Consider the following 21,912-nt stretch of genomic DNA (forward strand, 5'->3'; position numbering starts at 1 on the left):
GCATGCCCCCGCTCACCGGTGCGCAGCCCAGCCTGGTGCGCCGGCCCATCCTCCCGCACGTTCTTCACGAAGATGGTGTCCATGGGCTCCAGACGGCTCCGGGGGGGACCTGCTGCCCAGGGACACAGCGTCAGGGAGCCGCCGGCACGGCCGGGCCCGTCCCACGGCAAGAAGCACACTTGGCCCCTCGCGGTACCCTCCTCGCCTCCCCCAGCCCACGCGTGCCAGCCCTGCCAGGACCTGCGGACCAAAGGTCCTGCCCTGGGCAAACCCCCCTCTCGGGGCAGCTCCCCCCCGGCCCGACACCCATCTCCCCCCGCCGCGGCTGTTCCCCGGCGTGGCCGCAGCCACGGTCCTTTGCAAGAGCAAAAGCCGTTGGGTGCTGCAAGAAACCAGAGGGCGGGCGGGCAGGGGGGGTGGTGGAAGGATGGCAGGGGGATGGTGACGACAAGGGATGCTGAATCCCCCGGGGACCTCCTGCAGCGAGGCCAGTGTCCCCCCAGCCCCGACTGGCGCTGGGTGCCAGGTCTGGCTGCTGTCGCCCGCATCCATCCCGGCCCCCGGGGACCGCAGCCCCGGCGCCTCGTCACGCTGCCGGTGTGCCGATCCGTTCTGACACCTTCACATTCGCTCACGTCACCGTCAGCCTCGGGGAGGAGAGCGGGGCCATGTCCCTGTCCCCAAACACCCCGTACTCGGCCGAGCAACCCGCTGGGGGACCGGTGCTGGCCACACCGCAGCCCCTCCGGCTTTGAGACAGACCCCTCTGGGCACGAGGTCCGGCGAACCTCCCAAGGGCTTTGGGGACACTGAGCCCGTCTGCCGCACCGAGTGCCACCGAGCTGCCACTGAAGCACCGCACCGCTTCACCGCCAGCCGGTATTTCGGGCCGCGGTGCCAGCCAGCGGAGACGGCTGGCTGTGTCCCCCAGCCACAACACCCACTGTGACTGTGACAGCCGCCTGCCCCCCGCACCCCGGCGCCCACCGATCCGGGTCGCGACGTCCCCCTGAGCGGGGGGTCCCCGGGGTCCCCGTGGCGGCACAGCGCCGGTGCTCACCTGCTCGGTTCCCGTTCTCCTCCTCCTGTCGAGAGAAGAGAAAAACACTTACTTGGTGGCCGGGCCAGGGCAGCCGCGGTGGCAGGGGGACCGGAAGCGGACCGGAGGGGTGCCAGCCCCATGAAGCCCCTCGCAGGACCTGCGCGTCCCTCTGCCCTGTGCCACCCACGGCTAAAATTACCTCCTGACACCGGATCCGGCCGGGCCGCCCGCACAGCCCCACCGGCGGGCAGGGAGCGGGACCCGCCGCAGCCCCCCGTACCCAGCTGCCGGGGAAGGGGCCGGTTTTGGGGCCGGGGAGCACGAAGGGGCCCAGCCAGCCCCGTGGGGACATCTCACCCTTCTCCCGGGCCACCGAGCCTGGCCGGGGAGAGCCCGAGCCCCCGCAGTGGGGTCCTGGGGGAGGGACGGAGGTGCCCACTGGCACCCATGCCACCGCAGCACCCGGGCAGCGGGTCCCTGTGCAGGGACCCCCGGGAAGGCTTTGCGGAGACGTCCTCAGAGGGGCACCGGCCGCCAGCGGGGCTATATTTAGCCCTGCAATTATTCGGCGGGGGGAGCGTGTCTCCCGGGGGTGGGTCATCTCCGCAGCCTCCTGCACGGGACGGGCTGCCGGGGCTGCCACGGGCAGGGGACAGCCCTGGGAGGCTGCGGCAGGGCATGGGGTGCTGGCACCCACACTGCCGATCCCCCGGCACCCTGGGGTGCTCAGCCCCACGTGTGGGTCCCGTGGAGGGACCCAGGCACCCGGAAGGGGATTTCTCACTCCACAAGTGCCTGTCGTCTCCCGGGGAGGCAGGAGCTTGGCTCCAGCCAAGAGGTTTCAGCAGCCACAGCTCCCTCCCCAGCCCCCAGCCGGTGCAGGGCAGTGGGGACACAGCCCCGACGTCCCCAGGGTGGGCAGGTCCCTCCAGGGTGCTGGGAAGGGACCGGTCTCCATCCCAGCGTGACGGAGGGACATTCCCAGTGAGGAGGAGGAGGGGGCTGGAGGCATCTCTCCATGGCCTCCATTGCACCGTGGGAAGGAATAGCCCGGTCCCGCGGCCTCGGCACACATCCGGCACCATTGCCCACGCACCGAACGACTGCCGCGGTGCCACGGCAGGAGCGTGGGGCCACCGAGGGCCCCTGGAGGCACGGACTCGCCCGTCTCCCTGCCCCTCCTCACCCTGCAGCACCCCGGAGCCCTTCCCAGCCCCGAGGGCAGCCCGGCAGCCCCGCTCCCAGGGCTGGGGCCAAGGCTGGGCGCAGCGATGCCAAAGCACGGTGCGGTGAAGGCAGCTCTGCCGTCACCCTCCCTGCTGAGTCAACCCCACCGAAACTCAGCCCCCGGACCTGGCTGCCCGCCGGCACCCACGGGTGCTGAGCCAGCCGCACCGCACCCTGCCCCACCGGCCCAGGAACGCCGGCTTCGGCTCAGACAGGTGCCGGGAGCTATTCCCAGCCCCTTTCCAAGAACATCTCCGCCTTCCGGCGCTGATCTGGCTCCTTCCCACGCGGCACCGTGTGCTCCCGCCCTGGCGGGGCTCAGCCCTGGTCCCCAGTGCCACGGGGCAGGATCAGTCCCTCGCTTTTGGAAGCTGCCTTAGGAGGAGGATGGAGAGGTGGAAGCGAGCAGGTCGGTTCGGAGCAGGTTCGGATCATCCCCATGACGAAAGCTCCTTTGCAGAGTCACGCTGTGGAGACGGGTCAGGTCCGTGTTCCTGGTGCAGGCAGGAAAGTGCAGGCAGGAAGGATTTGGGGAAGCAGAATAAGGAGCCTGGGAAAAGCGCTGTGACGGAGGATGCTGAGCGGGGACTCCAGCGAGTTGCTTCTCCCCACCCTGTGACTCACTTCCCACTGCAGTTCCTTGCCCGTGGGGAGGAGGCAGCGAGCGCCGGGCCGTGGGGCAGCCGGAGCCGTGGGGCAGCCAGAGCCGTGGGGCAGCCAGAGCCGTGGGACTGTGGGCAGCTAAAAAGCTCTGGGGGTGATGGGAGCACCCAAATCTGCCCACCCCGGAGCAGGGAAAGGGCTGTGACAGACCGTGCAGCTCCCAGACGCTTCTCCCTTCATCTGCATGAAGCTGCCGCTGCAGAAAACAGGGCGAGAGGGGGATTTCAAACCCCGGGGGCTTGGAGCTGGCACGGCAGGAGAGCTGGCTCATCGCCTTCGGGCGCAGAGGACATGCTGGAAGCCGCTGGGTGGTTTCGCAGGGTCCCTCCATCCCTGAGGGGAGAAAGTGCTGCCCAGATCGGGGCTTCTCGACGGCTGAGGGTGCAGGAAGCGATGGCCAACCTGGGGGGTTGGTTCCCCCCCGCAAAAAGCAGCGCGGGGGGAAGGGTCCAGGCTGCAGCTGAGCCAAGACACGATCACGGTTGCTGGGTCCTGGGGCAGATCCAGCCCGAAGCCTCCTGCTGACAGCCCAACTGGGAGCCGTAAAGCTGCTGCACTGGAGGTGTACTGGTGGGGCCGGGCATGTGCCCCTCCCTGGGCGAGGACCTCCCAGCGCTTCGAGGGGACGAGCTGATGATGCTGGTCAGAGGAGGAGGAGGAGGGTTGCAATGAAGGGCTTGAACAGCATCCTTGGAATCGCCCGCTCCCAGGCTCAGCTTCACAGCGGCCGTGTGCGGTTCACTTCGGCTCGAGCGATGTCCTGTCGTGCCAAGCCTCGGGGGCTCTGAAGTGCCTTTTCCTGCCATTCCCAGGAACGCCAGAGCCATCGTTCGGAGCCGAAGGATTCTCTCCATTCCTGCAGACAGCTGTGTCCCGCACCGAAAGGCTCTGGGACAGCTCCGGAGGCTCAGAGCACGTCTCCCAGCAGCTCCGTGGGCTCCTCCATCCCGGGGCCACCCATGGGTGGGGACGTGCCCAGGCACCCCAACAAAGCAGGCAACGGATGGTTCACTCCATGGTTCCCCAGACACCCCTGCCCAGCCCCCAGCCCGTACACAAGCACCCTGCACCCAACCACGGCACCTCGGACCCCGCTCGGCAGCCCTGGGGGTCCGCACAGCCCCTTCCCCCCCCCAAGCCCAAACCAGCCCCCCCCCAGGTCCCAGCCCTACCTTGGCGGTGGAGTGCACCGCCGACTCCGGGGGGTAGACGATGAAGTGCCGGAGGGTGAAGCCGAATCCCCCCTGCGAGCTCTTCCGCAGCACCACCGTCTTCGGGCCCACCCAGGGGAAGGACCCCTCCAGGGGTGCATTGGCATTCGGGGACGCCCCATCTCTCCGGCCCACCGTCGGCTGCTGGGGACGAGGAGGAAGATGTCACTTTCTGGGGGGTGGGGGGGTGGTACAGGCAGTCAGCCCCCCCCATCTGCCCCCCCCCAAAGCTCCGCACTGGGGAGCTGAGATTTACCCAAAAAGCTGCTCCATTCCTAGGAACCCCCTCCCTACTCCCGGCCTCGCGGCAGAAATTCCAGCCCCCACAGACCACCCCGCCAGCATCCCCCAAGACTCCTCGCATGGGACCTTTTTTGGGGAAAGTACATGGAAAAGGATTAAAAAACCAAAAGGGCGGGGGGGGGGGGGGTGGGGGGTGGAAATGAGCTGTGCCTGGGGGTCTGGATGGGACCCAGGAGCCAGCGCAGCAGGAGGAGAGATGGGGTGGGTGGGGGGGGTCAGGGACAAAAGGTCCCCTTCCGATGACGCTGCGGTAATAACCTCGGGCAAGCCGGAAAGAGCTGCCCGGGAGGCGGCTGGATGAGTGATGCTTCCCGAGACGGGGCAGGGACCCGGCACCATGTTGGGCTCTGGCAAGGGGACGCTGCCTGGAGCAGCAGATCGGGCCAAGAGGGACACGGGTCCAGGCCGCAGCCCCCCGGTGCCGGTGTCAGGAGGGGGAACGGGGCTGCGGCAGAGCCAGAGCAGCCGCAGGCGTCTATCCTGGCGATAGGGAGCTCGGAGGGGCAGCAGGAGTCCTGACACCTTGGTGGGGTTTGGGAGGGTTTAGCACAGCCCCGGCTGAGGGATGTTGCTGCTCTCCGTGGCTGCACATCTGGTTGCACATCTGGCTGCACATCTGCTGCATCCACCAGCTCTGCTGAGGTGGGAGCAGCCCCGCAGCCGAAGGGAGCAGAGGGCCCTGCCCAATGCCCCGGCAGCACCGAGCTCTGCTAAAAACAGAGAAATTTGTAATCGGGGAGCGGGTAGGGCCAGGCAGGGCAGCGGCAGCCGGGTTTGTGGGGGGATCCACCGGGGTCCTGCCCGGGTGCCGTCTGCTTCCCCACTGCAGCAGCCGGAGCCAGCCCATCCCGGGGCGAGGGTGTTAAAATTCAGGCGCCGTTTCGGTTGAAGCGATGGACGGGGAGTGGGGAGGGAGAGGGACACACAAAGGGACGAGGCACAAAAAGCCTTTGTCTGTGCCTGTGCTGAGTGGGCCTTTTCGCTGCCGGCGGGGAAACGTGACGGCAGCTCAGCGGGGCCGCGCTGCGCTCCCTGTGCCGGCACGTCCCGCACGGGGCCTGGCTGCAGGTGGGGCTGGGGGTCCCGTCCCCCCGGGAACAGGGTCCCCAGGCTGAGGGCACAGCTCCGGCTCTGGCACAGCACCCACGGACACTCCGTCACCACTGGAGCAAAGCCGGGGTGGGAGGGGGGGGTACAAGGGCTTCGGGGTGCTTGCGGACACCACAGATACCCCAAAACATAAAGAGAGCTGCGGTGCTCCAAACGCCGGCACAGGAGAGCCAGAAAACCCCGTCACCAGCACCATGCGGGGGGCAAAGCTCCCCATGAGCCCCCAAGCCCTCCCAGCACCTCACGTGCCCCAAGTGACCCAAAACCAGATGGCAACGGGCACCCCACACTCCCATGGGGATCCCCATCTCTTCACCCCGGGGACACGAACATCCCAGCCCGGCGCCTGTCCCCATCTGCGCCCTCCATTGTGTCGGCCGCCGGCTCGCCGGATTATTTTTAAGCTGACAGCTGAATGTGCCCTGCTGATTTTAACCGGCACAGACAAGCCTCGGAGAGGGTCGGATCGGTGGAGACACCCATGGCAGCACCGACCCGCAGGGATGGGGACGTGTCCCTGTCACGGGTGTGCCGGAGCCGTGGCCGCGTCCCCAGCTGTGGTGTACCCATTACAGCACCGCTGGTCCCCCGGACCTGGTCCCGTGAGCCTGAATTCGGCCTTTCAGCCGAGCAAAAGCCTGATGGGGGGAAGTCACCGGCTGCAGAGACCCTGCAAAGCGCCCTGCAAGGGGGTGGGCAGAGCAAACCATCCTGGACCACCGTGCCTCAGTTTCCCTCTTCACCCACCCTGGCTTGGAGGTTTTTTGAGCTGCAAAGCGCCCAGCTTTGGGCTTGGCCATCCCCCACGCAGGCTCACGGCCCCACAGATGCTTCGGCTCCCCCAGCAGTGGGGTTGACACCTGATTTGTCACCTCAGCCATTTGTCCTCAGCTCCCCGTCCCCCCTCCCCGCAGGGGGTCAGTTCCCTCCCGGCTTTTTGGCTTTATTTTACCCCCAACCTGGCGGTTTCTGCTGTGCTCCCACCACCTGCGTCCGGCTCCCCCAAACTCCCGTCCCACAGGGGCTGCAGGCAGCGAGGATGGTCCCTTGCCCCCCAGCACAAGTGTCACCGGGTCCCTGTACCCCATGTCACCGTGCCACCTCGCCCCTCCGCCGCCCCCGCCACTGTCCCACTCCTGCAGAACGAAGGAGTGTTTTCCCTGCATCCCGCAGAGCCCTCCTGGGGGGGGGCAGGATCCGTCCCCCTCCCGGGCACGGCGAGCAGGGCAGGGGACGAAGGGGACGCACCGCTGCCCGGGAGCTGTGACAGCCCCAGCACTGCCGCAGACCACCCCCCCACCCAGCCCCACCAGCCCCCCCCCTCCCTGCACCGGGGGAAGCCCCCCGTCCCCTGCCATCCCCCACACAACATCCCACCCTCCAAACGAGGAGCGACACCCGGCATCTCCGGCACGCGGTTCTCACCCGGCGGCGCTTGTCGGTGCAGGGGGGTGCGTGGCCGTGCCGGGGGGCTGGGGGCCAGCGGTGGTCCAGAGCGGCAGCGTGCCGGCGCAGGCTGCTCAGCCAGATGCAGCGGGGCTCAGGCGAGCTGCAGTCCACCCCGACGGCACGCTCCAAGCGCCAGCCCTTGCCGGCTCGTTCCACGCTCCACAGCCCCTTGCTCACCACCGCCACGGGGCTGGGGGCTGGTGGGGGCCGGGGGGGACCCCGCAGCACCCACCGGGACCCCCGCTCCCCTCTGCCCGCGCTCTCCTCCACCATGCGGCCGCGGTCCAGGCCCGGCTTCGGCAGGCGAGGCGCGGCGGCGCGGGCTCTCAGCTGGCTGCCGGCACAGCCATGGGCTCACCGCCTCCGTCACTGGCTGCAGCCGTCGGGGTGGGCAGCACGGCGGTGGGGGGCGGCTGCCGGGGGCGGCGCGGGGCCGGCTGCAACGTCTCGCATGGCTCGGGCGACGTGCGGTGCTCCCAGCCCGGTGATGCTGCACACACACGCTCGCACACTCGCTCGCTCACACCCCCCCCTGCGAGCAACACAGCCGCGGCGCGACGGGCGGCAGCTGGCCCCCACCCAGGCACCGCGTCCACCCAGGATGGAGGGTGGGATGGATGGATGGATGGATGGATGGAGGGTGGGATGGACGGAGGGCGGGCGGCCACACGCCCCGGCTGGGCTGGCAGGCTGGGGCTCCAGCTGCTGGCAGGGATCAGCGTGCCCAGCCCACCGTCCCCTGCGTCGAGCCAGCCCCCACCGCCTGCAGTGTCACTTTGCCTGGACTTTCCCTTTTTTTTTCCTTTCTTTTTTTTTTTTTTTAATCCGCCCCCTTCTTTCTCCATCACCCCGGGCAGTATCCCACCCTCCCCGCTTCCTCCTTTCCCTCCTCCCAGCCCCTTCCTTCCTTCCTTCCTCCGCTTGCTCTCTGCAGGGCATCAGGCGATGCCGGGGACAGGGAGGGGGACAGCCTGGGGGTGCAGCAAGTGTCACCCCTGCTCAGCCAGGAGACGAGCCACTGTGGGGCTCTGCAAGGGGGGAGCCAGTGGGGGCTCTGAGACCCCCGTGGTCCCCTCTCTGTCCCCCTTGCCCAGCAGAGCCCATGCAGTGGGGACACATAGCCAGCCCCAGGCTCTGCTAGCACAGCCCCCCGGGGACCGACACAGCCCCCCGACCCCCCTGCTCAGTGCCTGTGGCAAAGGGCGGTGGCTTCAAGGACACTTCCCACCAGAAGCCAAACCAAGAGCACCCCCCCCCCCGAGCCCCATCTCCCATTTTGGGGGATGCCCTGGGCTGCAGGCACGGCAGGTCCCTGTTGTCCCCCGGGTACAGAGCCACCAGCCCCCCCGTGGTTTAATCCCAGCTCCCCAGCGTCGAGGCCACAGGCGGGGACGGCAAACTGCCCTCGTCACTGGTACCCAGGGGCTCCCGCTGCTCCAGGGGGACAAATCACCCTTCCCCAGCCCACCCCGCACCCCCTTCGTGCCCCCTGAGCCACCCTCCACCACGGCGGCCAAAACATGGGAGGAATAAGGAAAACGGCAGCACCTTGGTAAGCCCGGTGCCTGCAGAGACCGGACCCAGGCAGGGGCTGTGGGTGGGCAGCGTCCCCCTGCCCTGCCTCCCCCACGCTGCCTGTCCCCATCCCTGCACGAGGGGGTCCCGCACCGCATTCCTGCCGTGCCGGAGGCCGAGGAGAGGCACGTGCGGCCGCGCCGGGGAAATGCCGGGCATTGCTGGGATTGCAGCCCGCAGCCTCGGGGCCGGCTGCCCCACTCACCGCAGCCCCCTCCTCTCCTCTGCCCCCCTGCACCCCACCAGCAGGACCAGCCTGCCGGTACGATGCCATGCACCCGCTTCCCGCAGCCATCAGCCGGGCTGGCACCGGACACAGTGAAGGGACGGTCCCTGGGATGCCATGCCCCACGGACCCCTGCGTGCTGGCAGTGCTTCGGCATCCAGCACGGCCCCAGTGTCCACCTTGGCCAAGGTGCCGCGGCTCTGCCCCGTTAACAGCCCCAGCGCCCACCCCGAGCGCTGCCGGGCGGCTGGCTCGAGTGACTTGGCGGCAGCTGTGTCCCCAGGGACACGGCTGCACACCCCGAGCACACCCCACGACACCGTCCCAGTGCCTCCGCACTGACAGCCCAGGGAGAAATTGGGACGGGGAAATGTGGGACCCAAACCCCCCGTCATCGCCTTCCTCCCTGGGCCACCCTGACATCACCCGCTGCGTCTGCCGGGGGGTGTCCCCGCACCCGCGCCTGGGGACAGGCAGCCTGCAGAGCTGCCGGCGTGTCCCAGCAGGCAGGAGCTGCCCCAGCAGCCCGGGGGTGCAGGGGCCGGCTGGGGAAGGGGTCTCCGGCCCCCCGAGGGGGGAGATCGAGGGGAGGACGGGCCCCAGGATTGTTCCCGCAGCCCAAAGTGGGAAAGGTCAGGCGGCGTTCGCGGGGGCAGATTCCACCCCGAGGAATGCGAGCGCGCCTGGACGCCTTCCAAAATACTTGTGTTTTGCACAGGAGTGTCCTAAATACGCGGCCAAACAGGAGCAAGGGGGAAGGCAGCGCGCTCCCGGCATGCACCGCTGCCGGCACGCCGGGGCAGGCGCGCAGGCGTGGGGATGTGCGCCCACGCGTGCACGCACCCACGCTGCCGGCGGGCTGCAGGGCCATCTACCGGCATCGCCCTCCTGCCTGCACCCCCAGCCAAACCTGCTGGGAAACTGAGGCACGGAGGAGCTGTGCAAAGGCAGCGCTGCCCGCTCCCTGCCTGCCTCTGCCCTCCCCTGCGGCAGGGAGCACCCCGCTGCCTTTACCAGGGGGCTGTCTGCAGTTTCCACCGATGCCCCCCACCTGCCCCATGGCTGCTGCTCCCGGCGCTCTCCCACCCTGCCCAGACCCTGGTGACACCCCCAGGATGGACCCAGTGGTCCCAGCTTGGGGGGGGGGGGGGTGTCACACACCCCCCCACACCCCCCCCCGGCCGCCATGTCCTGACCCCACCAGCTGCGGCCGTGGGTCCCTGCCAGCGGGGCCATCGCAACCCCTGGCATGCAGCGAGGATCACGTCATGCTTCGGGCAGGAACAGAGGACAGAGGGACAGGCAGCTGCCGGTCCTGCCGCCACCACGGCGTGCTGGGCTCGGCCCCAACCTCCCTCCTCCGGCACCGCTTTCTGTGCGGGAAGGAGGTTTGTCCTGCACGGAGCCGGCAGCGTGCAGGGCTGGGGGGGCCACAAAACTAATCCCTCCTGAACAGCGAGCTGAGATTAGGGTCAGAAAAATGAGGTTTTAATAGGATTTTCGGAGAGGAGAAAGCCATGTTGAGACAATAACCGATTTCCAGCCCTTATATGGCAAAGCCGCTGCCTGCTCCCACCTGCGGCGGGTCCCAGCAGGGAAGGGGTGACGGGGATCCCACCGGGGTGACGAGGATCCCACCCGTGCCCCTCGGTCCAGGTCAGCTCAGGCAGCATTTGGGGAGGCAGCACCCCTGAAGGGAGCCGAGACCGACACTCCCTGCGGGCAGGGGCTGCCTGCACCCACCCGCGCACCCCGGGCAGAGCGGGGATGCTCCGGCAGCGGGACCTGGCCCAGGGGACACGATGGCAGGAGAACGGGGGGCAGCACCCAGGTGACCACGCCAGGAGCAGCCCGCCTGGCCGTGCCCCAGCCTCCGGGATTATCGCCCCGCAGGAGAAAGCATTTTAATTCTCTTTAACCCAAACCAGGGCTGAGGAGCTTTGCAGCTCAGTGGGGATTTGGGGGCGTGCTTGCTTACCGGCACACAGCCGGCATGTGCCCCCCCCCTCCCCTGGGATGCCCCTAACCCAGGCTGGCACGGCTGCATCCCCCACGGAGCGGGAGGGAGGTGGGCTGGGAGCCACTGGGGAGCGGATACACATCCCACGTAGGAGCACCAGCACTGGGAACAGGAGGCAGCAACACCTCGGTGATGGAGAGAAACCTCCCAGGCAGCTCCCAGTAACTCCCCGGGCTGCCGGCAGCCCCCATGCCACATCCCGGCCCCAGCAGGGACTTACCGGGATGGATGCACCATCCGTAGGCAGGGTGGGAATCCTGCTTTTGGCTGTCAGGACAGGAGGGTTTGCTCTGAGCATCCACTAAGATGCCCAACGGTCTCCTCTCTTCCCACCGCCCGGCTGTCAGCAGCACCCAAGCACCCACCGAGCCGCTCACAGCACCGCTGCACCCAGGCAAACCCCACGGACCTCATGGGGGAACCGGAGACAGCCGCTGGGACCCACAGCCTGAGCAAGGGGGTGGGGTTGCAGGGATGGCACAGGACAGGGGTCCTGCGGGAGAAGCTGGGCTGGCAGCACCCATCACTGCCACGGCTTGACCCGCAGCCAAATCCCACCCCGCACCGGAGCCACCTGCCCGGCCAGGGACCCCCACCCACGTCCCCATCACCCGAAGCAGCCGGGCGGGGGGGTGACACTGCCCAGGTGACACCCAGCCAAGTGCCAAAGAGAAGCGGCCCAGCAAGAAGGCCAGAGGAGCCGCAAACTGGCTCTCTGACATTCCTCCCGCTCCAGTTTGGGTGTTAACGCAGGGAAGGAAATCGCCTTGTTCCTTCCCAATGCAAACTTTTATCTTGACAGCGTCTCCTTCGCAGCCTCGTCGCCAGCCCGTGCCACGTCCCTGCTTGGCTCCATCCCCTCCCGGTGCACCGTGACCAAACCGAGCTCCCTCCGCACCGAGGACGCCAGCCCCGGCTCCGCAGGGCTCCTCAAAGCGGCAGCTCCACACGGCTCCGGCTCGCCCGGCCACGGGGTCCCTGGTGCCACATTGAGAGAAATTTGGGAATGCAGCCAGAGAGCCTCGTCCCCTTTCCGAACCTCTCCCGCCAGCCCCAGTGCCCACCGTGACTCTCTGGCCGCGTGGCTCTGCTGGACCCCCGCGCTGCCGGCATCCCTGGTCGAGTTCCTGGGGCCGGATCGTCCCCACTCGCAGCCGCGACGCAGGTTGACGCCACCGCAACGATGCGAGCGTGTACGCGTGGAGCCTGCCCACGCTGCCGGCTCATGTGCCACCTCCGCTCGCGGCCCCGCGTCACGACACCAGGGCAGGATGTGGCTCTTGCTCGGCCCTCCCGAATGTCCAGTGCCACGGTCTGCCTGCGAGAGCCCACCGCAGCACCTCCGGCCCCGGAGCGGAGGCACCCGCAGGGGACAGACCTGCAGGGTCAGGGGATGCTCGTGGCTTCCCAGGACCGCATCCCGGGGCAGCTCTGCCAGCCGGAGGCAGTTTTGGGGACGCTGCGTCCCCCGTTAACTCAGCGGCTCCCTATGGCGCTGATGGTGCCACCGTCCTGCAGCAAAGCCCCGTGGCCTCTTCCTCCAGGGTGTCCCCCGCGCCAGCCCCCTCCGTGCCGGGTGCCACGGGTCACCCACACGGCTGGTCCTTAACACACGGTGCCGGTGGGGAAGGTGGCTCTGAGGAGGACACAAGGGCTGGGGACACACGCCGGAGCCACACCAGGACCGCGCTCAGCGGGGATGTGCCTGGTGGCCCCGCGCTGGCTCACCGGAGAGGCTGGGAAACACCAACGCGGAGACACGCCGAGGAGGGGTTTCATCTCCCAGCCCACGAGGAAGTGAGATCGAGCCCCCGAGCAGGGGGGACGAGGGCTTGCTGACGGGGCTGCCTTCATCCCCAGCTCCTCCTCCTCATTCTCTACCCTGTCCTAAAAACAGCGTTATCGGCAGCAAGCCCTAGAAAAGTAACAGGATTCCGTTTCCTGTTTTTCCCATGGAAACCCTCAAATAGAAGCTGGCCTCATTATTGCAATTTTTTGGGTCTCTTTTTTTTTCAGCAGGACTAACAATGAGCCATTTCCTCCGGTGGCTCCGAGAGGCACCTTGCGCTCTGCTCCCGCTTCTCCACGGCGGAAAATCCTACCCGGGGAGGTCAGGGGAAGGCTGCCTGCTCCTTCCAGCCCCTGCCCTGCTGATGGCTGGGGGCCCAGGGTGGGGGCCGTAGCCGTGCACCCCTCTCACACGTGGGGGACCCCCTGGCACATGTCGGGGACCCCCTGGGAACCTGCATGGGGTGCTGCCCACGGACAAGGGCCAGCCTGAGGGCTGGGAGGGAGCGCAGAGGTGGGCGATGCTCGGATAGGGGGGATGCACAGAGGTGCCAAATCCTGCATCCCTCGCTGGATGGTAAAAATAAACAGCTGAGCAAGGTCCTGAGCCTCCCTCTGGCCGCAGCGAGGACAGGAGGCGGCTTTGGGGACACGGCTTTGGGGACAGCCCCAACACCCGATGGCTTTTCACAACATTTTTCCCGCAGCCCACAGGCACCCGTAAGCCAAACGGCCAGCCCGTCTCCCCTTCCATCACCTCCCCACCCCATCGCTGCCCCCCAACCCGGGGACATCAGCGTCCCGCTGCCAGTGCCACACCCACACCAGTCACCGCCAGCCCCGGCGGGGACCACGCTTCACCCCGAAAGCGCTGGCACCGCAGGCCGGCCCCCCGCCTCGCACGGCAGAAAAAGAGCCCACTATGTGCCACAATAGCGCGATTGTCCCCTGGAGCCACCGGGCTCCGTCCCACCCGCCCCGGGGCCGCCCCACGCGCTCGGCCCCATCAAGGGACCCACTGTTGCCATCGGAGCGGTTGGGGGGGGCGGGGAAGGGGGGGCTGCGGGCACCCCACGGTGCGCGGTGCAGGTCTGCGGGTGCTGCCCTGGGGGTGCCACCGATGGTGGGTATTTGAAGGCAGAGCCGGTTCTGCCCCGTGGGTGGCAGGGCAGGGGGGGAGCCCCAGAGCCCCGGGACCTGCCTGGCTGCCCGTCCTGGGGAGACCCGGCCCCCCGCCCCGGGGTGCGCCAGCGGCTGGGCTCAGGGATTGGGGCAGGAACCTACACCGTACCCCGGCTCCGGCACGGCTCCGGCACGGCTCCCTGCAGCCCCGGCTCCCTCCTGCTCCACCGGGGTCTCGAGCAAGCGCAGCACTTGCAGGTGCAGGGCAGGGGACCCCGCTGGGTCCCAGGGCAAGAGCAGGATCGGTCCCCACGGTCACCGGCGTTTCATTTCAGCCGCTTTGCAGTGACTCTCGACCCAGGTTTCCACCTCCTTTCCCTGGGGGGAGCCCAGCTCCAGCTTTGCCCTCTAGCTCCCATTTTCCCAGCGTGGCTGGGGAGTGGGACCGACCCCCCACCCTGGCATCCTCCCCCCCTGCGAAATCAGCTCCACGGGACCCCGCGGCTTCGCACGGCACGGACCAAACCCGCCGGGCATCCGGCCGGTTCCCACCAAGGCGGCGGCACCGACCTGCCGGACCGCGACGCCGCGGGTCTTGCAACACGCGGCCGCGTCGGCGGAGGTGTGCACGCTGCGGCGCGGCCCGAGAAGTCAATTAGGGAAGACTTAATGAAATCCTGGGGATAAGCAGCCGCGGAAAAGGAGTCAGCCGCTTCGGGTGCTCTGAGCCAGCGCCGGAGACGTTTGGGACGTGGCCAGGAGGTCGGCGGCAGGTTTAAAGCAGCCACCGTGGTTTGCAACCTGCGGCATCCCAAGCCAGGCCGGCTCCTGGAAAGCCGGACGGGTTTTGGGAGCAGGCGGCGCGGCACGGCACAGCTCGCGCAGCCGGCCCCGCCGCTCGCGGCCTAGAGGCAGCCAGGTCGATATTTTCCAACTTGAGAGCTTAAAATAGGTCATCTATCTCCATTCCTTTTTAAATCAGGTCTTGCTGCCTGCTGAAGACAAACTTGGTTTATTAATGGGACGGCACCGACTTGAAACCTAATCTTTTTTTTTCCCTTTAATGAGAATAAAGGGCCATCCCTGGGGCTCAGTGGCTTCCCAGCACAACCCCCATCCCTCCGTGTTTTCTCCCAGCGAGCAGCTCCGCACAAACCGGGGAGAAGCCCCGGCCGCCAGCTCCGAGCATTCCCGGGAGCCGGTCATACAGCACCCACACCCCACGGGGGGCACGCGAGCCAACCCCCACGCTCTGACCCCAAACCGAGAGCTGTCACCCCACGTCACCCCTGCCAGATTTGCAACGTCAAACCCCTGAAGCCCATGGTCCCCGAGCCCGAAATAACGCCGGGCGGTGGTTCCTTGGCATTTGACGCTGCTGGTGACGGCACCCGGGTAGCGCTGCCAGCCCCGGGGGGGTTTAGGACACTACACATCACCCAGCAGTCCCCCAGCGGCGCGAAAGACGGGTGCCAGAGCTCCCGGCCGGGCACAGCGCGTGATACACGTCAAGGTTAAAACCACAGTGGCGGTGAGGTCAGAGCCCTCCACGTGGCCAGGGACCCGCGGCTCCGAAAACCCCGATGCCACCAGCCGGACCCCGGCACGACATCACACCGTGTGCCCCGACCTGGCGCCGGTGCCAGGTTTCGCGCTTGCAAGGCGGGATTGCGGCAGCAGCCCCGAGCACAGGCTTTTCCTGTCTTTCAAGTTCACGGTTCAGAAAGAAAGGAGAAAAAAAAAAAAAAAATGGCATTAAGAAACTCAATTTGCCGAGCAGCGACCGTAAATAGGGACGGAGGCAGAGGCAGGCAGGGACAAAGGGCAGCAGCCGCTGGCCGAAGGCCTGGGGACGGTGGGGCACAGCCCCTGCCACGCAGCCCCGGGGGCGGCCGTCGGGCGGGATTTCTGCTTACGCAGCACAAAATCCTCGCCGGAGGATTGCAAAGCGCCTTCCTCACCACCATCCTCCCCGGATGCGCAGGGGGAGGCAGCGGTGGTTAAATAAACCCCCCCTCCCCAAGTCACCCAGCACCCCAAGTCACCCAGCTAGTGGGGGGCAGAGGTGGGCACCGAGCAAAGCCGCCACGCTCCAGGTGCTGCCTCCCAGGAGGGCACATTGCACTCCACAATGCAGCGGAGGAGCAGATTTCGAGACTTGAACCCCCCCCCCCTCCCGAAAATCCGAACGCCAGCACTCAGCGGTACGGAGTAAGCAGGGAGGAATCTTAAGAGAAACCATGATTAATGCTCAGCCGCTGCAACGAGCAGCACTCCTCATATCTGAACCATTTCGCACACCCCAATTAATCCTTTGAGGCTGGTTATTAGCCCCATTGCCGGGCCAGGGAAGCCGAGTTCAAATAACCAGGAACTGAGGAACAGAGGCCAAATTCAGCTCTGGGGCGAGGACGTGCAACCTCGGCTCAAATTAGCAGGCGTTGTGCCAGTCCGACACCGTGGCCCGCATCCCTGCCCAGGCACAACCCCGGCGTGCCCCCCGCCACCGGCCCCAGGTCCCCCAGTGCCATCCCCATCCCCACCCAAAGCCTTCGCTGGGATTTGGCACAAAATGGGCAGGAAATAGGGGTTTAGCTGGCGGCCAGGCTGGCCGTCCTTGGCACCACGCTGCTCCCAGGGGAGACAGGAATCGCCCCAGCACCCTCCAGTCCGGCGCTGCCGGTGCCCACGCCACGGGAGGAGCACCCGCAGGACGGGTCAGCGGTGCTGCAAATACCCGCGCTGCTTCGAGGCCGGGGGGCTGCTCAGAGCGGGGGGACCAAGACGTAGGGGCATGACACGACATGACCTTGAGGGGCTACAGGCACATTGGGGGGGGGGGGAGTTTGCTGCCTGCACAGTGCCGGGAGCTGGCAGGGATGGAGCCGGCAGGGATGGAGCAGCCGGACCCACACGGAGACAGCCCAGCCGAGAGTTTCGGAGGAAACACGCGTGGGTGTTTGCAGGTCTGGTCCTGGAGAAGGGGAACAGCAGCCCCAGGGTCTCCACCCCACAGATCCAGGCGCTTCACCCCACCGTCCTGCCACGACGTCACCCTGGCTGGGCACCGGCGACGAGCCACCGCAGCCGGCCTTGCCCGCGGCACGCAGCCCTGCCTAGGCGGTCAGACCCCTCCGGCTCTGCTGCCCCCGACCCCTGGGCACCGGCTCTGCCCCGGTCCCGTCCCAGGGGTGCCCGTGGGCCCCGAGGAGCCCGGGCATCGCCCAGCACCCAGCCCCGCTGCCAGACCCCAGCGCCACGCACAGCCCCGCGCTGCCAGCGCCCCCGGTATCTCCCAGTTCCCCCAGTCCCCGCACCCACAGCCTCCCCAGTCCACCCAGTGCCGCTCACCGCGGGGGCGGGCGGCGGGATCCCGACCAGGCAGAAGGCGATCCCATTCATCGGGGCGCGGCGGCCGGGCTCGGCTCGGTCCGGCCCGGCTTAGCAAGGCTCAGCTCAGCACGGCCCGGCTCAGCTCAGCCCGGACCTGCCTGGCTCAGCTCAGTAAGGCACGATCCCGTCCGGCTGGGCTCGGCACGGCACGGCTCGGTTCGGGCTGGGCCGGCCCCGGTTACGGCTCCGCCTCCTCCGGGCGCCCGCGGCGGCGGGCGGGGCACGGCACGGCACGGCACGGCACGGCACGGCACGGCACGGCGGGAGGGACCGCGGCCACCGGAGCGGGGCGGGCACCGGGACAGCGGGACTGGAGCTGGCACCGATGGAGCAGCGGGACGGGGACCAGAGCGGGGGACACCCGGGGGGCGGGATGGGCAGGGGACACCCGGGGAGCGGGATGGGGACACCCGGGGAGCGGGACCAGGCAAGGGACAGCCAGGGATGGACAGGGGACACCCGGGGAGCGGGATGGGGACACCCGGGGAGCGGGACCAGGCAAGGGACAGCCAGGGATGGACAGGGGACACCCAGGACAGGGTAAGCCAGGACAGAAGGACACGGACCAGGAGCAGAACCACCCAGGACGGGCACAGAGGGAGTGGGCAGAGGGATGGCGGGGACAACGGGATGGGGACAGCGGGACGGACACCCACAGGGCGAGGCTGAGGCCAGGCGATGCGGGAGGAGGAGCACGGAAGGACACACGGACAGGAAACGGCAGGACGGGGGGACAGGACTGACGGAGACTGGCACAGGCAGACACGGGGACGGAAACACCCGGGTTGGGGCTGACGGAGGGACAAAGGCTGACACAGACCCACGGGGAAAGGAAACAGCGAAGACGGGAAACAGCAGGACAGCCAGACGGAGCCTGGCCTGGCGGACAGAGGGACGGGGACAGCCGGACAGGGCCTGGCCCGGCTCAGACCTCTCGGACCACAGAAGAGCATCCCAAAGGCGTCATTAAGCAGCCACCGAGTAAATTAACTCCCATACCTGATCTCGAGGTGCAAAACGGCACCTCAAAGGCACTTTGGTGGTGGCAGGTGGCCACGACGCCGTGGCACAAGCCTTGAGTCACCGCGGGCTCGGCCGAGGGACGCGCCATGGGGCGGGCATGGCCGGGACCCAGTGCCGGCCCTGGGGCAGTGGGGGGCAACGCTGGAGGGGAAATGGAGCCACATGCGACGCGAAAGTGGGAGGAGGCGCAGGAAACCAGGGAGGAATGACGGCCACGGCCCACGGGGACGCGGGGTGGGGAGGATGGACAGCCGCGGCAGCACCAGGGCTGGAGCCGGGGACACAGCAGGATGGTCTCCCAGTCTCCCACTGTGGCACCCTGAGGAGGCTCCTCCGCTGCCAGTGGGCATCACCATCCTCACCCCGGTCCGCAGCAGGGACAGGGCTCCATGGGCCGGGCAGCGGGGTGAGCTGTGGGGGCTGGCCGCTTGCAGGCGTAAATCCGCAGAGCGCCCCGGGACACAGGGAGGATGCTGGGGACACACAACCTCCCGCTCGTGCCAGGCCAACGCCAAACGAAAGGTGCAGCCCGGGCTTGCGCCAAGGGCTTCGACACATCCACGCAATGACCCTGCGCCCAGGATGGTGCTGGCCCCCACCCACTCGCCGAGCCCCTCCTGAGCCGCCGTTTCCCTGCCCGCACCCAAGGTTTGCCCGTGCTGCCCCGCACACCCCGGGGATGCCAGCCTGCACCGCGCCACGCAGACCCAGCCGCCGAGCACGAGTTTTCCATGACACAATTAAGAAAGTCTGTGTCAACAACGACTTCCTCCGGGCGCCTGGAGAAACCTCAGCACCACCAGAAAAAATAAATGACCCAGCCGTCAGCTGCCGCTGCGGAAGTGCCGAGAACTTGGGGCTGGAGAGAAGCCGTGGGGCCTGATCCTGCTTATGGGCATGTCCTGCCTGCCAGCTCCCGCAGCGCTGCTCACCACCGCACACCTCACACACAGCCGCAGACACACAACCACAGGCACGGTACAGTCGGCCACCCCGGGATGATGAAACAGCTGCCCTGGGGTACAGCACCCACCGCCCTGGGGTACAGCACCCACAGCAACAGGGCAGGTGGTGGGATGGGGGATTCTGCGCTCTGGAAACACGTGGGTGCCAACGTCCAAGGGGGACCCGCGGGAGCGCTGCCATCACCGCTGTCCCCTGCCCTGGGAAGCGTCCCAGCAGCTGGAGGGAACAAACAGTCGGATGTGAGTGACGGGACGTTTCCTCCCTGTGAGGGCGCAGCCGGACGCCCGCACCCCGTCTCCGGCCGCCCTCCGCCCACGCTCATCACCCCCCGGCGGGTCCCTCCATCCCCAGCCCCCCTGCATTGGCCACCTCCCGTCTGCGGTGGAGCGGAGCAGCGCCAGGTCCCGCCGGGATGCACTGGACAGCTGCCCTCTGCCTGCCCGGCTGCCTGCGCCCTGCCCGGCCGCAGCGGGACCTGCCAGCCCAGCTGGCTCCACCGCAGCCGCCCTCCAGAGAGACTTTCCAGGAAACGTCCCCTCCAGCCGGGTCTGGCACCGAGGGCTGACCCGACCAACATCCAGCCTTTCCCGGCGGCCGGTCAACGGGAAGGAGCGGAGACCTTCTCCCGTTCTCCACCTGGCAGCATCGCTCCTGGGTGTCCTTCTTGTGACGTCCCCTCGCAAAGGGACGCATGGTCACGTCCTGCCTGCAACCTCCCCAGCAGCCCCCGTGGGCCAGGCAGGAGCCTGGTGCAGAAGAGTCACTGCAGGACCCGGTCACGGACCCCAGGACTCCTGGGTCCCCCCATGGTCTCCCCAGTGCCACCCTCATCGAGGAGGTGACATGACCCGAGGTGGCTGTGGTGGCCCTGACCCCTGCTCTGTGCGAGGTGCAGAGACAGGGATGGACCCTCGAGCGAGGTCAGGGAGATGCAGCCACCCCCAGCTAGGGGTGACCCCCAGTCTGGGGGGAAGAGCTCAAGGAGAGCCCCCAAAGCCCAGCCCCACTCCTGGGGCAGCTCTTCCACAGGGGTCCCCAAGGAGCAGGGTGCTGCCACGCACCCAGCCCGCTGATGCTCCCTCCCTCCTCCCAGCCCTCTTTGTCTGCCCTGGCCCCACCCCAGCACCAAGACTCCATTTGCAGCCCCCCCGGGGACACCCAGCTCCTCTGTCCCCACGTGCAGGGATGGGACGGCACACACCGCCCTGGCAGGGCATCCCCGAGCCCGGAGCTGCCATCGCCGCTCACCCCACACCCCATTCCATAACCATCCACCTGAAAATCACCATCCTGGCTCCCGCTGCCAAGGCAGCCGCCCCCCCCTCGCTGCCTGCCCTGCCCGGTTTAGCAGAGCAGATCCATCACGGTTCAACCCCCCCCCGGCCTCCACCCCAGCCCAAATCCCAGCCACCGGAGAAGCGGAGCTGGGGGGAGCGCGAGCCCCCCGCCCGCCTGGGCTGCCGCTCCCTGTGGAGCCGCTTCCGTGCTGCAGACAAAGGGAAGGAGAGGGGAATCCCGCCTGGCGATGGGTTTTAACCTAATCCTGCAAATTAAAATTAAGAAAAGCAAAAGCAGGGCACCGGAGCGGGGCTGGCGCGGCCGGAGAGGCAGCGGCGTCGGGGCAGGGCACGGCGGCAGCACCTTCCCCGAGGCCGGAGCGGGACCGTGCCCTGCCCATGGCAGCGGGGCTGGGGACGGGGACGCCGGCGTTGGGTGCCCCATCGGGGTGGGGGCTCACGCAGACCCGGCTCCCCGCAGCACGGGTGGCAAAGCCGGGTGCGTGCCCCGGCACTCAGCACCCTTCCAGCCCCAGGCAGACGCCTTTCAGCCAAGAGCTCCTCTCCCCTCTCGGCAGCCACCGCGGCGCGAAGCCATTTTGAGCCGGCGGCGGAGAGACGAAAGGGTTACGGCCCCAACCCCTCCTTCCCCTGCCCGCCAGTGGGTCTGGGGATAAACAAGAGCAAGGCCAGGGAGATCCGGGATGGGATCGGCGAGGAAACCCGCCGATCAGAGCAAAGCCGGGCAGCACGGCGGGGGGGCGCGGGGGGCCGGCGCAGACTTACATGCTCATCCCACATCAGGGAGGGGCTGAAATCCCGCTGGGAATTGGGGTACCCCAGGGATCGCTCGGTCTGTGCATCCCCGGCTGCCGCGGCCCTTCGCAGCCGGCAGCGGGAAACGGGAGGGCGGCTGGCCAGGGCTGCCCCCGCTGCCGGATCCTGCCTGCCCTGCCCGGGTGCCGGCAGGCACATGCCAACCTGCTGCCGCTCACGGCCTAAAATTACCACGGCTCCTCCAAAGGCGTCGCCGCCAATCAGGGCGGCGGGGAAGGCGCGCGGGCTGCTCCGGAGCTCCTCTGCATTGCAGCTGGATGTGCACGAGGGGGGATTTTTCCCCGCGGGAAAGCAAGCCTCGAGACACGCCAGGCAGCGGGCAGGCAGCGGGCAGGCAGGGGGGCTTTGGGTGCAGAGGGGATGGTGCCCCAGGGAGGATGCTGCACCCGGGTTGCAGCCCACGGTCGGGGATATCAGCACGTCACGTGCAGCCCCCGCTTTGGCTTTCGCCACTCCAGCGGGGTGGATGCACACGAGCTCCCAGGGGTCCGGCGGGGCTGGCGAAGGCACCAGCGTGCGCTCACCCACGCTGCGCGCACGCCCGCACGCTTCCCTGCCACAGCCATGGCCCGTCCCCGGGCTGGCTGGGGGGGGGGGGGGGGGGGGGGGGGGCTTTGCAAGCACGCGGCCCCCAACGTGCAGCGAAACCCCTCCGCGTGCTGGGGACGTGTCACGCCCGA

The 21,912-nt window shown here is 68.1% G+C and overlaps 1 protein-coding gene across 8 annotated transcripts in view; it reads right to left on the minus strand.

Moving 5' to 3' along the window:
- Positions 1-21,912, minus strand: part of ARHGAP23 (Rho GTPase activating protein 23) — a 36,144-nt gene that overhangs the window by 13,019 nt on the left and 1,213 nt on the right. The window contains exons 1-4 of one of the 8 annotated variants that reach the window (XM_075775120.1): positions 21,182-21,293; positions 4,105-4,287; positions 1,061-1,085; positions 17-109 (exon numbers count right to left, since the gene is read on the minus strand). In XM_075775120.1, the coding sequence (XP_075631235.1) occupies positions 17-109; positions 1,061-1,085; positions 4,105-4,287; positions 21,182-21,196 (316 nt within the window). In that variant the 5' untranslated portion in view covers positions 21,197-21,293. Of the gene's footprint in view, positions 1-16; positions 110-1,060; positions 1,086-4,104; positions 4,288-6,981; positions 7,521-17,087; positions 17,314-21,181; positions 21,294-21,912 lie in introns of those variants that run through there. The other 7 variants (XM_075775121.1, XM_075775119.1, XM_075775118.1 and 4 more) reach the window with 7 other exon arrangements.

Source organism: Balearica regulorum, chromosome 24 (assembly GCF_011004875.1).
Source record: "Balearica regulorum gibbericeps isolate bBalReg1 chromosome 24, bBalReg1.pri, whole genome shotgun sequence".
Classification (NCBI taxonomy): Eukaryota; Metazoa; Chordata; class Aves; order Gruiformes; family Gruidae; genus Balearica; species Balearica regulorum.